The following is a 14,648-nucleotide window of genomic DNA, read 5'->3' as shown; positions in this document are numbered from 1 at the left end:
ATGTCATGCGTTGTAATGGATTATGCGTTGTAAAAAATGCGTTGTAAGTGCATGCGTTGTAAAAGTGTGCGTTGTAACGTCATACATCCATGGCAGACATGGCTGGGGAGGCTGGAAAACTACTTCATCGGGTCCAGGGAGACGGATGGAATGGTGAAACGCTCTCTACTACTCCACTACGCGGGGGAAGAGATCTACCTCCTGTTCAAGCACCTGCCGGACATGGGTTCCCCGTCGGACTAAGCAGCAGCGGTTGCAGCCTTGAACGCACACTTTGACCCCCAGGTCAACCCTGATTACGAACACTTCAAGCTTCGCCAAGCGAAACAGCGTGAGGGGGAGTCGGTTGACGCGTTCCACGCGAGGCTGAGAGTCCTTGCGGACACGCACCTGGTCGGCGACCGGGCAAAAGAGGAAATCAGAGCGCAGCTGATCCTGGGGATCCGGAGTAAGACGCTACGAGGTATGATACTTCGCAAACCGAACATCACGATGAACGACATCCTCGTCGTGGCCCGGACTCACGACCTGTCAGCAGCACGTGCAGAGGAAATGGATCTAGCCCTAGTGAAAGGAGCGGCCAGCAAGGTGGAGGTCAAAGTGGAGAAAGCGGACGCAGTACGGAAGAAAGAACGACCACCTAAGCCCCACGACCGGCGAGCTCCTGATCCAGCCAGGTCGTGTGGATACTGCGGATACGATGAACACCCCCTCAAGGCGTACCCAGCCCGTGGGAAAACATGCACCAACTGTGGCATCGACAACCACTTCGCGTCCGTCTGCCGCAGGAAGATGCAACGGAGCAGCCACAGGCGGGACAAGCCGATGAGGAAGCTAGTACGGCAACTATCACACACATCCTTATCATCACAGCCACGGCCCAAGAGAGAACCAGTCAGGGAGTACCCAGAATCAGACACTGAGTCCGACGATGAGGGAGAAACTCTACCTCATATCGTTTACCAGAGCCCTCAAGAGCACCCGGCGACCTCAGCCGCGCTGCGACATTCTGATTGCCGGATCAGAGGTGAACGCTGTGATAGATACCGGAGCGTCAGTGACAGTTATGGGGGTGCAACAATACAATCGCCTCAAACCACGGCTGGAGCTCCGCCCGTCGAAGGCCAAGATCTTCGCTTACGGAAGCGACACGCCGCTTCCGCTGAAGGGCAAGATGAGGGTCGCAGTGCAGTCAGAAAAGGCGGAAATCGTCATCGACATTCATGTCATCAACCAGGCAGTAGACACACTTCTCAGCGGCCATGCGGCCGAAGATCTAGGACTGATCTCGTTCCTCAGAGTCCAGGACCGACAAGTCGACGACTTGCTGGGAGAATTTCAGGGCTTATTCTCAGGCCTAGGAAAAATCAAGAGGCCACCAGTACGACTCCATATAGACACCGCGGTGCAACCAACAGCCCTCCGGCACCGGCGCATCCCGTTTCACCTACGCCCATTAGTAGAGGAGGAACTCCGATGGCTGGAGGAACAAGGCGTTATAGAAAAGGTTACGGGGCCCACACCCTGGGTGTCACCAATGGTCATAGCCGAGAAACCACGACAACCAGGGAAGATCCGGCTATGTATCGACATGCGCCGCCCGAACAAGGCCATCACAAGGGAGAGGCACATCACGCCGACCATGGATGACATTGTCTCTGACCTAAACGGTGCCAGATGGTTCTCGAAACTGGACTTAAATGCGGGGTACCACCAACTCACCCTAGCCAAGGACAGCCGGTACATCACCACCTTCAGCACGCATTTGGGTCTACTGCGATACAAGCGCCTTAACTTCGGGATCTCGTCGGCGGCTGAAATCTTTCAGAACACAATTAGAGACATCCTGGTCGGGCTGCCTGGTGTCCTGAACGTGAGTGATGACATCCTCATTTACTCCAAGACAGTCGAGGAGCACTACCGACACGTCAGGGCCACCCTCACGCGCCTCCAAGAGCACGGAGTCACCATACACCGGGAGAAGTGCCAGCTGTTCCAGCAGAAGATCGAGTTCTTCGGCTACGTTTTTACCAAGGAGGGCATCCAAGTGGACCCTCGAAAGTCGCTAGCCATCAAAACAGCCGCGGCACCCGCGTCAGTGGTGGAGGTACGCAGTTTCCTAGGGATGGCCACATACTGCGGAACGTTCGTCCCGAATCTGGCCACCCTGAGACGCCTCACCAAGACAGACGTGGCGTGGCAGTGGACGGATGCCGAAGAGCGAGCCTTCGAAGTGATCAAAGAAGCGCTTCTAGATCAGAAAACACTGGTCTACTTTGACCCGACCAAGAAAACCGAAATCCTAGTGGATGCCAGCCCCGTAGGGTTAGGGGCAGTCCTGACACAAGAACAGGAACCTGGACAGTGGGCAACTCTGGCGTACGCTAGCAAGGCCCTAACCGACACAGAGAAGCGATACTCCCAGATCGAGCGGGAAGCACTGGCGATCCGGTGGGGCTGCCGCCATTTCCACCTTTATGTGTGCGGGCACCCATTCACAGTGGTGACGGACCACCAGCCGCTCGTGCCGTTGTTCCGGGGAACAGCTCCACACCAGCCCCCACGCATAGAGCGGTGAGCCATCGGTCTGCAACAATATCAAATGACTGTAGGCCAGGGGCCAAAAACCCAGCAGACTTCCTGTCCCATCACCCAGAACACGACAGTGCACCCGAGCACAGGGACACTGAGGACGACGCCGAGGAACACCTCGACATGGTGGCGGCATTGACGTGCCCCAGGGCCATTACGCTTGGAGAACTCCAAGAAGTAGCCGACCAAGACCCCGTGATATTCAAGGTCAAGAATACCATCCTCGAGGGAAACTGGCAATCGTTTCTACAAACGGCGAACTCGTGGGCCAGTGGAGACCGGGAGGATCTTCAACAAATGTGGAGGGTACGACACGAGCTGAGCGTGACCAGAGGGGGACTCCTTCTACGAGGGTCCCGAATCGTCATTCCTGGTGCACTCCGGACAAGAGCGACACAGTTAGCACACAAGGGGCACCAAGGTACAGAGAAGATGAAGGCCCGGATGAGGGAGAAGGTCTGGTTCCCGGGCATGGACGACTACGTCACCGACACCGTCCGCAGCTGCCAGTCATGCCAGCTAACAGGAGAAGCCCAACCACCGGCGCCCATCATGACTGAAGAACACGGGCACGCTCCCTGGGAGAAGATCAGTGTGGACTTTGGGAGCCTACCTGATGGGCGAGTCACCCTCGTCATCATGGACAGCTATTCGAAGTACCCTATTGCGGAAGCCCTACCGTCCACCGCGTTTGTCCACGTGAAACCTGCCCTGGAGAAGGTATTTGGGATGTTCGGGTACCCCGAGGAACTGCGGAGTGACAATGGACCCCCGTTCCAAGGGCACGAGTTCGAAGAGCTCTTGAGGACACACGGCGAGACACAGGCGCATCACCCCGGAATGGCCCCAAGCCAACGGGGAAGTGGAGCGTTTTATGCGCACCATCAATAAGGTACTACGTATCGCAGTGTCCGAACAACTAGACCCAGAACAAGAGCTACAGCGATTCCTAGGGGAATACCGCAGTACTCCCCACTGCTCCACCCGACAAGCCCCCTGGGCGCTGATGTTCCAAGGAGCTCGCAGGGATGGGCTACCAGTAGCCCCAGGCTGGGTGGTACCACCTTTCAGCGAAGAAGAAGCGTTCCGAAGGCACCAAAGGGCCGTAACCCGAGAAGTTCAAGCAGGTGACACAGTGGTCCTCAAAGAGCGCCGGCCAGGAGGAAAGTTTAAAACTCGATATGAAAAGGGATACTGGAGAGTGGTCGACCACCGAGGGACCATGGTGACAGCGCGTCGAGGGAGAGACCTGGTCACCCGGAACATATCGTGGTTCAAGGTGGTGAGGAGGCCCGCAGATAACCCTGAGACAGCAGACCTCGATGTGGGCCACGACGTGGGCGACGACGCAGGGGACACATCCTGCTCCGACCCACGGAGCAACACAGACTCTGAGCCGGGTGGCGCCGATGGCACCGGAGGTGGACCAAGGCAAGAAATACCACCAGAAACCTCGGCCCCGGGCGCCCGAATGGCCACCAGGTATGAGCTGAGGGAGAACCCCAGGCCCAGCAGTCGGCTGAGAGACTTTGCGTGCCAAGTAAGTGACGCAGCGAAGTAATAAAAGAACTGTCGTCAAGGACTGAGTTGAGAAGGGATGTTACAGTTAGCGCTCTAGCGTTTCCGCTAGAGCGCTGTCAAACGTGCGCAGGCTGCGCTCACGTCAAGGACGTGGGCGCGTAGATATAAATAATAAACGGGCGGACGAACGGCAGTTCGCGCCCAACTAGCAGACTGTGTGTGTGGTCCCTCATTGCGCTGCAAGCGAGTGAGGCCTCCCCTGGGCTCCCCAGGCTAGCCAGTAAACATCCAGGGCATTCCCCTTCCCAGGCAGAGGGCAGGGGTTAAATCACCACAGACAGAATCCTAAATTAAATGCGGGCCTTGACAAGCAGCCAGTGCAGTCCTTTGAGAATAGAAGTCAAACGCATCCTGAGTATTCCCAGAATATTGGATTTTTCACATCAAACTATAAAATATCGACTGCAGAATATTGATGCCTATTGCTCAGGTAAGTGACATACATAAAGTTAATCCCTTCTTTAGAAACGTTGATGATAAATGTACACCTTGATAATAAGTATACGGGCAGATGTATGAAGAATTTGGGCCACCACAAAGTAATGCAAAGCGGCGCAATGTCTGCTACGGTGTTTAATCTCATGCATACAGCTTCTTTTGTGCAAATAGCACTATGTTCTGCATTGCTTCAAGGGGGCACCCATGATTTTTTATGCAAAGATTGCTAGATTTGCATAAAAAACAACGCTTCCTTTGAGGCAGGCGCATAGTTGGGGAAATATTTTATTACTCCTCGCGTTTCACGTTTCAAGTGTGTTGCACTGCACAGCACACATCCAATGTGTGAAATGTATTAAAAATGTGTAGACACAGGATTTAGTACTGCAATGTTATCTTTACAGTAACAATTCTATGCTAGACAGCACATACACAACTGCACCACATGTACGTCATTTAGGAGTCGCACGTGGTCACAGCTGCAAGCCCTAGCTTGCCCTTTGCTACCCCTGCCACTGCTTGTGTGACCCTGGCCTCAGAAGTGGCAAAAGCAGTGCCTGGAACACAGGGGCAGCTCTTCTTAATGGATCCTGCTTGGAGCTCCACTTGCCTGGATTCTGTCAATTTATTTATTCTACAAATAGAGAATAATGCTATTTACTATTAGTGTAATCAGAAATGGAGTACATTCGCTGGAATATGACCCTATCTGGAAGCTATAGTAAGTAAATAATGCAGTTAAATGTATGTTGTATGCATGCTTGTGGGTGAGAGCACGTTTATGTGCGTAAGAGTGTGTTATTATGTGTAAGCATGTGTGTGTGAGTCAAAGTAAAGGTCAAATAGCATGGAATATCACTTCCGTTACCCATGGCATTTTGATGAATTGACGTCTATGCTACACTATGGTGCGAAGAAGTGATATGGTGCTAGGCAGCCTTATAGATCACCAGCGCAGTGGAATCGAGCAGCAGCAGGGCGTATTCAGATTGATGACTCTGAGAAGCTCTATATCCCTAGCACAATGCTGTGCAGGAACTTTGGCTGGTGCCTGCTTATCAAAAACTAGATGCTTCCATGGTCCCTCTCTATAATGCCAGAATAAATAGTGACTTCTCCTGATAGCCACAATGCCATTCTGTGCAGAACAGTATAGGTGAATGTATGGAAAATGGAAAGTGTCTCATTCTGAGGGTCGCAGATGGGAGGAGAAATGCACTTGGGTAAAAATGCTCCTGGCAATCTTAAGAGTCTTGAGTGAAGATGCAGAAAATAAGTATTAAGCATTTAGAGCTCCAAACTCCTGGAGGGACTATGAAGGAGAAAGTGCACAGGCCAATAGCCAGGTAAAATGTCCAACAGAGGTTCCAGCTGAAAGAAGTAACAATCCGGGACAAAAATAAAAACAAGATGATGAAGAACACTAAAGAAAATGAGGAACAAATGTGTTATGGTGCATCCTTCTTTCAGGAATGCCTCCTTACACACATGTTGGATTAGGATTTCGAGACCGCTTCTATGAACTAAACCACCATCTTTACAGGAGTTCATTATAAGTGTTGACCTGACTCAACTCTGAAAACCATGGCACTCACTTGGGAAGAGAAGAAAAAACTCATGTGTGACATCTGTCTTCCACCGCAGCGGTCTGCAAACCCGCTACTGTCATATGTGTCGCGAATGCAGAATAGTTTGCGGGACAACCCTCTGGCTAGAAAAAAGTGTTAAGATTTTAGGGCGGTTCTTGAAGCATGTGTGCTCTGCTATGTGCTGAGTGTGGTGCCTCAAGACATACTCCTGTAAACATGATCAATGCTTCTCCCTCTACATGGTCTTTAGTAACCTGTACCTGGATAATAATAATAATCATCCATAGTTGTAAAGCCCAAACATATCACCCATTAAGATTTCAAGGCACTGGGGGCTGTCGTCGAGATTAAGTGAGCTATTGCCCAGAGTCACATGGTGTTAAGCTGAGCTGCCGCCGGTGCCTGGGATCAAACTCTGAGCCCTGCGTTCTGGAGTCAGCCGCTCTGGCTGCTGTGCCACACCTCTCGAGTTAAGAATAGTAAATGTATACTTACCCTGAAGATATAGTGGTAGTTGGTATTCCGCAGTCGATATTTTTGTAGGCTAATATTTGTGACACATATTTTGTGATAATATTGTGCATTCTGTGATAACATTCGTGACAATATGTGCAGCCTGATTTTGGATCACAGTTAACCACTGTAATATGTATTGTGGTGGGCCTTCACCCAAAGTCTGATAGGAAGCAATCTTCACCCTGATGATTGCCTTGGCATTAGGGGAAATATGTATCATTATTTCACGCTATACAGTGCAGCAAGACCCCTTGCAGCACTGCACTGAAAGAAAGGGAGAGGCCAGGAATGCTGCAGATCTTTTAAGATATGGCACATTCCTGCTGTCCCTGCGTTGGCGCGCAAACTGCTGCCTAGCGCCAATGGAGGCACCCTTACACCATGGTGCAAGGTGCCTGTGTTACAGGCAGTATTGTTTTCGTGCAGGATAGGACACCGTTGTACACAAAAACAATGCTTTGAGGCTTTTTCCTTTTTCCTTTTTATACTTGTGCTGCACAGTGCAACACACGTAGAAAGAGGAGAAATATATTTCTCCTCCTTATGCCTCACCTGGGAAGGTGTAGCATTGTGACGCATCCCCAGGTCTGCCAGTATTGGTAAATCTGGGAATGCTTCAGAATCCATGGGTGAATGTGTGGCAACAACCACTCTCCACCCATGGAACACCCACCAGGGGTAGAGTAATGCAAGGTGGCCTTGCGTGGGTTGGTACATCTCAGTATAGGTTTTGTGTCACCCTGTGCCCCCTTGAGGGGCTCCAGGATGACCCAAAAGCCTGGATAAATATGATATTCACTTAGAAAGGACCTGATACATGGTACAAAATAGAGCGAACTCAGCATTCACCAGAATAGCCACCAACGGACGATTCTGAGTTGGTCAGAGCAGAAGGTGCAATTTATCGCACACTATAAAATCTGACTCCCCTAGGTACGGAATTTGTGCGATAAATTGCAGTCAGATTTTTTGGGAAATAATAAGCAGATTTTATTTCTTATCACATCAGAATCCACATGTCAAGGAAAAATACTGTATTGCTTTCCCTTGTTAAATTTCGCCAGGTTTGATGATCTGAAATTTAGTGATTATTGAAGAATTTAACACACCCATTAATTACCAGGTGCGGTAAATACTACCCAACTCAAAATTCCGATTACTGCGCAAAGTGAGATTTGCGCAGAGATCGGAAAACTAACTAACTCCGAATCAAATTCAAAGAGTTTCCACTGCCGGCGCTTTTGGAATCATGTTCAGTTTAACTAAAACAGTGAGGTAAAGCTTAATTGTCAACATGTAGCATTTTATGAGATGTAGTACAAGGTGAGGTGGTCACCTGACAGATGCAAATGTACCTGGATGTTCCCAGTGTAAGTATGAAAATGTGATTTTCATGTCTACCATTTTGATTTTATTATTGTATTCCAACCCTACTTGCAACAAAAACTTTTAACGCTGAATCCCAGTGTACCCACTCCTAACCAGGAAGCACATTAGTGTGACTCAGTTTACTGTGTCACTATATGAAGGTATTTCATTCCTTTGGATTGATTCAGTAGCTGACTGCCCGTGTGATGCTTCCGTTAGGCCAGATAGAAAAGTACCGTCCTCTGAATGCTGTCTCATTTTAGACCATTAGCACACTCACTCACTACACTGTTCACTTACTCCCACGCACCTATATGGCTGTCTCTTAAAAGATCTCCGACAAAGAGCCCCTCCGCGGAGGCCCGTTGGGCATTGCAGCGTCGGCCCGACGAGGAGCACAGACCAATGATGAAGCATGACACCTTGCTAGGTGTGTGAGGGCAATCAATAAAAGACCTGTTCTTTTCCCCTTCCTTTCCGCCCTTGAGGAACTGCACACCCACTGTCTTCTGTAGAATAAGTAGCCAGATGTTTTAAAAAATGAGTTGGGATGTCTCAAGAACTATGTTCAAAGGATCAAATGCAAAATCAGTGCAGTATTCAAAATTGAAAGAGTTAATAGTGTCCCTTTGGTGGTACAGGAGATCATGAAGAAAGAATTGGATACATTGATTAACAATGGCTTTATTCAAGTAGTGGAGGCCTCAGAATTGCTTGCGCCAGTTGTTATGGCACAAATGGCCAATAGGGAGGTTAGGCTGTGTGTGGATTTGAGGGAACTTAATAATGAAGCAGTGGCAGGGAGTGGAAGGTGTGGAAGTATATCAGAATGACATGTTGGTGGTTGGTACGAATGTTATCTGAGCACAATGTAAGAAGTGCTTCAAAGGCTGCAGAAGGGAGGTTTGACACTTAAATTGGAGAAGTGTAGGTTTAATTTTTCAGAAAAAGCATACTTAGGTCATTTGATCACTGGGTCAAGAATTCTGCCAAAGACCAGGCAGGTTGATAGTATTAATAATCTACCATCTCTTAAAACTAAAGAGGATGTGGTGAAATTTTAAGGCATGGTGGAATTTTTTAATAAGTTTGTCCGCAAGTTTGCTGAAAGAACAGTTAGTATAAGGCTACTTCTTAGGAAGGGTAAGGAACTTGTGTGGTATGAGCAGTGTGAAAGGGAGTTCAATGATGTGAAGTCCAGTTTGGAGAATGCTTCAGACCTTGACAGTTTTGATACTAAGGATGGCACCATTGTCATTACTGATGCCAGCTGCAAGGGGTTGGGGGCTGTGTTGGTACAGAGGTCTGAGGGTAAGTGTAGGACCATTTTCTTCAGATCACATGGCTTAAGGGGCGTTGGGTACAATTGTTCAGTCATAGAATAGAAGGTTTTTTAGGTCTTCTGGGCTATGAGAAGGCTCAGGAAGTTTCTTTGGGGGCACAATTATGAGGTAAAGACTGATCATAAACCGCTGAAGGAGGTTTTCATGAAGAAAGGTATTGATAAGATCTCTAACCTCATTTGAAGGTGAGTATTAGCACTTTAGCAGTTTGATTTTGAGTTATCTCATGTGCCTGGTGCTGGCAATTTACAAGCAGATTGCCTATTGAGGTTGTGTTCAGAATCTGAGGCTAAAGAAGATTTCATTAAGCAAGAGCATTTTGGGGGCGAGGAATTTGAGGAGGAGGTCAATGTGTTGTCACAGGAAGACGAATTGAAAAGGGAACTCCAAGAAGATGAAAGTTTGCAAAAAGTTATCTGGATGGTCTCAAATGGTTGGGCATGCATGTGCAAATGTGATGAAGACACACTAGCTTTTTGGCATGTGCGAGATGTGTTTACAGTGGTTGCTGGATTGTTGTTGAGGGGAAGCACATTTTTTGTCAAGTTTTTTGGACCTGATTCACAAATAGCCTCCGCACTTGTGGGGGGAAGGAAGGGGCCCACTCGCAATGGGAAACTGTAATGCAGAGGTCCTGCCACAACTGCGGGGCCGCCACCAGAAGTGCGGTGGCTCTTTGTGAATTGGGTCCTTGAAGATTAATGCATTATAAAGATGATAAATGAACAGATAACATCATCGCCCTTGAGGTGGTGAACATACATGCCATCTACTACAGCATCCCACAAACATTCTCTGATTTTTAAAATAAATGTTTCTTGTACAAGATAAATGCTCATGGTGCTGAGTATTTTTTTTTAGATATGTTTTCATTTGACTTAATATACACAATTGTAATGCATCACTTACGTTCTGGTGTCGGCGTTGGCAAGAATGTTGCTGTCAAAACACAATAGAATTCTTGATATTAATGGACATTTGCATTTCACATATATAAAAACAAGTAATCAGACATAATTGGTATTAAAAAACAAAATCTAATTTCTAGCAGTTTCTCATGTGTTATAAAAATGTTTCGAAATGTGTGTTTTGTGAACTGATAAAGAAATGGTATTTATTACAAGTAGCGTTGATGGTCCCTGAAGGGAATTACAACATGCATTGCTATAAAGACTCAATTGCATGGATAGGATTGTTTTTCCAAATTGATTTGAAATTTCTCAGACTAACAAAGAATTTGCTGTTATTATAAAATGCTTCTGATTGTTGGTTGTTTAATTGTGCTAATTCACAGAACGGCTGCTCCTAAACCCAATATAATACTGAGAATACTGACTGGTAAATGACCTTCCTCCCCTCACTGTCATCGGTCTTATTCACCTGGAGGCCCAGACTTCTGTACACACCCTTATGTACCCTTTTCTTTTAAACCTTCTCCCGAGATGTTAAGCCGTATAAAAGGGTACCCACCCTACTTAGACTCCTACAACCAACCAGGCCCATAAATCGAAGCTGCAGAACTATAAGGGCAAAGGGTTAGTCCTGGGATGAGAATGGAGAACCCGATAAATGGCAATACTGGAAAGTAATCAAGGCATTACCTCCTCCTCTCTATTCCTTCTCAACATCCTTACTCTTTAGGACACACTTTGTAGGACCAGAAGCTTCATAACCACTTCCCACAATAATGTACAGACACAAAAACAGAATGCTGGACCCAGTGTACTTGTAATAACAGCGATTGAATCCAACAAGCACCAAAAGAGAGCAAACGCACCAAAGCCAAATAACTCTGAGAAGCTACAACTAGTCTTTTGTGGATGACAAAAGTAGGGGGGTGCTGCCCAAGAAGCAGCCTGGCAAAAATCACCCAGGAAGATACTCTGATCCAATAGGCTGACATGCCCCTCATGTAAAGTGCCTTGAATATGAATAGGCATCCCTGTCCGAAACCTCGTAGGCCACGGAAATAATAGACTTCGTCCCACAATCCAGAGTGGCAGACGAGGGCTGCGACCTCTGATGAGGGGAGACAGAGGTAACAAAGAGACTGTCACTGGGGTGAAATTGAGCTGTTCACTCAAGGTGAAAATGGACAGCCCTGCCTTCTCGTGCATTCAAGTCAGCCTCCTCATTGGAGGCACGACCCATGTGATTGACAGGAAGTTCAACTTCAGACTTACTGCGAATCTGAGGAACCGTTCGCCACAAATCCATCTTCCTATCGAAAGAGGGAGTTAGGGAGCACACAGGGGATCACAACTCGCCAAGCTATCTAATAGCCACAAGAAATCAGATGTTCGAACGCAGAAGGCCCCCCGGAAAATGTGAAAAGCAAAGTCAAGAGACTGTGACCCTTCCCAAAGTTCCCTATATGGCCTGACGGCATCCAGCTGAAAGTGTGTGAGGAGACAAAGGTCAGGAAAATGTCATCTTTTTTCAACAGCAACATTTCTTGAATGTATTGTACATAATAGTGTCACATACAGATTCATCATATCCACTGTATTTATGTATATGCGTATATATATATAAGTAACTTAGCATTTTAAAAAACGTACAAATTCACTGAAAAAACCATAGGTTTCACACACGTTATAGTTAGGAATTAGCATTTAAAAAACCTTGCAAATTCAATGAAAAAACCATAGGTTTCACACATGTTCTAGTTAGCTGGACATTTTACTCATAAAAAACCAATGAAATTCCCCCGTTATAGTTAGTGCAGGCAACTATAACTCACGCGACCGCAATCCTCTGCTGATGCTAATACTGTATTTAGACACTTATTTGCCCACGTCTTCTTCCATTAAAGTTTAGCTATACATATATTACAAATATTTTTTTTTCATAAAGACACATATGTCATCAGCAGAGGATTGCGGTCGCGTGAGTTATAGTTGCCTGCACTAACTATAACGGGGGAATTTCATTGGTTTTTTATGAGCAAAATGTCCAGCTAACTAGAACATGTGTGAAACCTATGGTTTTTTCATTGAATTTGCAAGGTTTTTTAAATGCTAATTCCTAACTATAACGTGTGTGAAACCTATGGTTTTTTCAGTGAATTTGTACGGTTTTTTAAATGCTAAGTTACTTTACGCCGTTCGTGGCGTGCGCGCCCACTTAACGCAGTTCGTTCCGTGCGCGCACGGTGCGCTTCGCGCACCGTGCGTGCACAGTGAGCACGCGGTGCGCTTCGCGCACTGCGCGCTTACTTTATGCACTTAGTGCCCACGTTACACTGGATTGGCCATGTACGCACGATGCGCTTCGCGCACCGTCCGCACACAGAGGACATATTATGCGCTTCGTTGTGAAATGTTAAATATTAAATGTTCATTTGGCTCAAACATGCCATGCACAAATGGTGCCCTACGGGCAGCGTTTGCACACGGGGTGGGGGAAAATGTGGATAATTTTTTTTTTATAATTATTTTTAACCGTACGCGTACGGTAAGCGTAATCGCCGTTTTTTCGAAAAAATTTAAAATTGAGTTTTTTACCTTGGTGGTTCTTTTGGGACACCTTAATTAAGGCTAGGTGGTTAGAAGCTGTCTAACGAGCCCCTTTATATGTTTTTCACCTTTGATTTTCCTCCCCCCCTAAGAGTGCGAGAGAGAAAATGGCGGCCGCCGCTTCCTGGTTTCGACCGATTCGAATGTTTACTAAGATCTAACAGCCAATCAGAATCGCGCTCGCGCACGGCACCGTACACGTACGGTAAGCTTACCGTAAGCGCACGGTAAGCGCACCGTAAGCTGCCACAGATATATATATTGATTTAAATGCTATTTTCTCAGGAACTACTGAACAGATTTACACCAGACCTACAAAAGGCACTTCCTTGACCTGTAGACTACCTCTCTGCCAAATTTCAAGTAACTCTGTTCAGCCGTTCGGGCTGTAGCTGTGTCTAAAGGTCCTATGGAAAAATGCATGGGAAAAACGCGTTTTGGGACCCCCCTTTTTTCTCAGCCCCCGCTTGACGAATCCCCCCGAGACTTTCAGGATAGGAGCGGAGCGTAGCGCCCCATTAGTTTTGAAAATTTCGCGAGGATTAGTCGACCGGCGCCATAGTTATTCCAAATAGAATGTTGCGGTTTTCCTATGGAAACAGGGTCCTAACTATAACTACCTACTGGCGACCGCCAGTAGGTAATATATATATATATATATCCCAAAACTAAATGGCCAGTCAATGCGCTCTCAGTAATGCAGAACTCAGAAGTCAAATTCACAAGAGGTGTTTAATACGACGCGTTTCAGCTCCTTGCGGAGCCTTGGTCACGTACAAGTGACCAAGGCTCCGCAAGGAGCTGAAACGCGTCGTATTAAACACCTCTTGTAAATTTGACTTCTGTGTTCTGCATTACTGAGAGCGCATTGACTGGCGATTTAGTTTTGGGACATTTCAGCCAGCAGGCTCCGCCGGCACATGCGCCACCTCTTTTGGGTCCCAGACGATTAGAAGGAGCGGAATCTTGGAATAAATATATATATATATATATACATCTAGAAATTCCACCTTATTTGTGTTGATAGAAGCTGTAAAGTGGAGGTTCATGGAATTGGTATTGATGGACGAAATAAAATCCTTAGCTTTGCCTTCTGTACCATCCCAAATAACAGTTGTTTATAGGGAATTTTATTAAACAAAAAGAAGTTGTTGTTTAGACATAGCTCAGTCATCTGGAGTAACATGTTATTGTGCTCTTTAAAACCTATGTTACGATTATTGAGAAAGTATTTTATTGCTGTTAAGCCTTGAGAATTGTGAATACATGTATATAGTGATGTGATGTCTCAGGTCATCAAACACCAATCACTACACCATTCTATTTGGTTGATTTTCATAAGAAAATCACCAGTGTCTCTTATGAAGGAAGGTAGATTCATCATATGTGGTTGGAGGAAATAGTCTACATATCTGGATATGGCCTCCAGTACGTTGTTTCTTGCAGAGATTATTGGTCTGGCAACAACAGGAGATATTCCCTTATGCACTTTAGGAATAAAGTACATTATGGGAGTTGTAGGGAAATCATTTTTTTAAAAGAGAAATTCCTTTTTAGTGATCAACCCCTGTCGTTTCCATGTTAGTAGTCTCTTTGTAACAGTTTCCTTCACTTGATTTAAATTCAATTTGCTAGCTTTCGCATAACAGTTGGTATCCATTAAATGACGGTCAGCTTCCCTCAAATAATCCACCCTTGGCCAT

General features: G+C 46.7%; 1 protein-coding gene across 3 annotated transcripts in view; it reads right to left on the bottom strand.

Annotated features, from left to right (window-relative positions):
• OC90 (otoconin 90) overlaps window positions 1–14,648 on the bottom strand; it is an 875,163-nt gene that overhangs the window by 186,768 nt on the left and 673,747 nt on the right. For all 3 annotated transcript variants that reach the window (XM_085604908.1, XM_085604909.1, XM_085604910.1), the window contains one exon: window positions 10,337–10,366. In XM_085604908.1, coding sequence (XP_085461034.1) covers window positions 10,337–10,366 — 30 coding nt within the window. The remainder of the gene's footprint in view (window positions 1–10,336; window positions 10,367–14,648) is intronic.

The sequence above is a fragment of the Triturus cristatus genome, chromosome 5_1, assembly GCF_964204655.1.
Source record: "Triturus cristatus chromosome 5_1, aTriCri1.1, whole genome shotgun sequence".
Lineage (NCBI taxonomy): Eukaryota > Metazoa > Chordata > Amphibia > Caudata > Salamandridae > Triturus > Triturus cristatus.
This window is presented reverse-complemented; position numbering and strand designations above follow the sequence as displayed.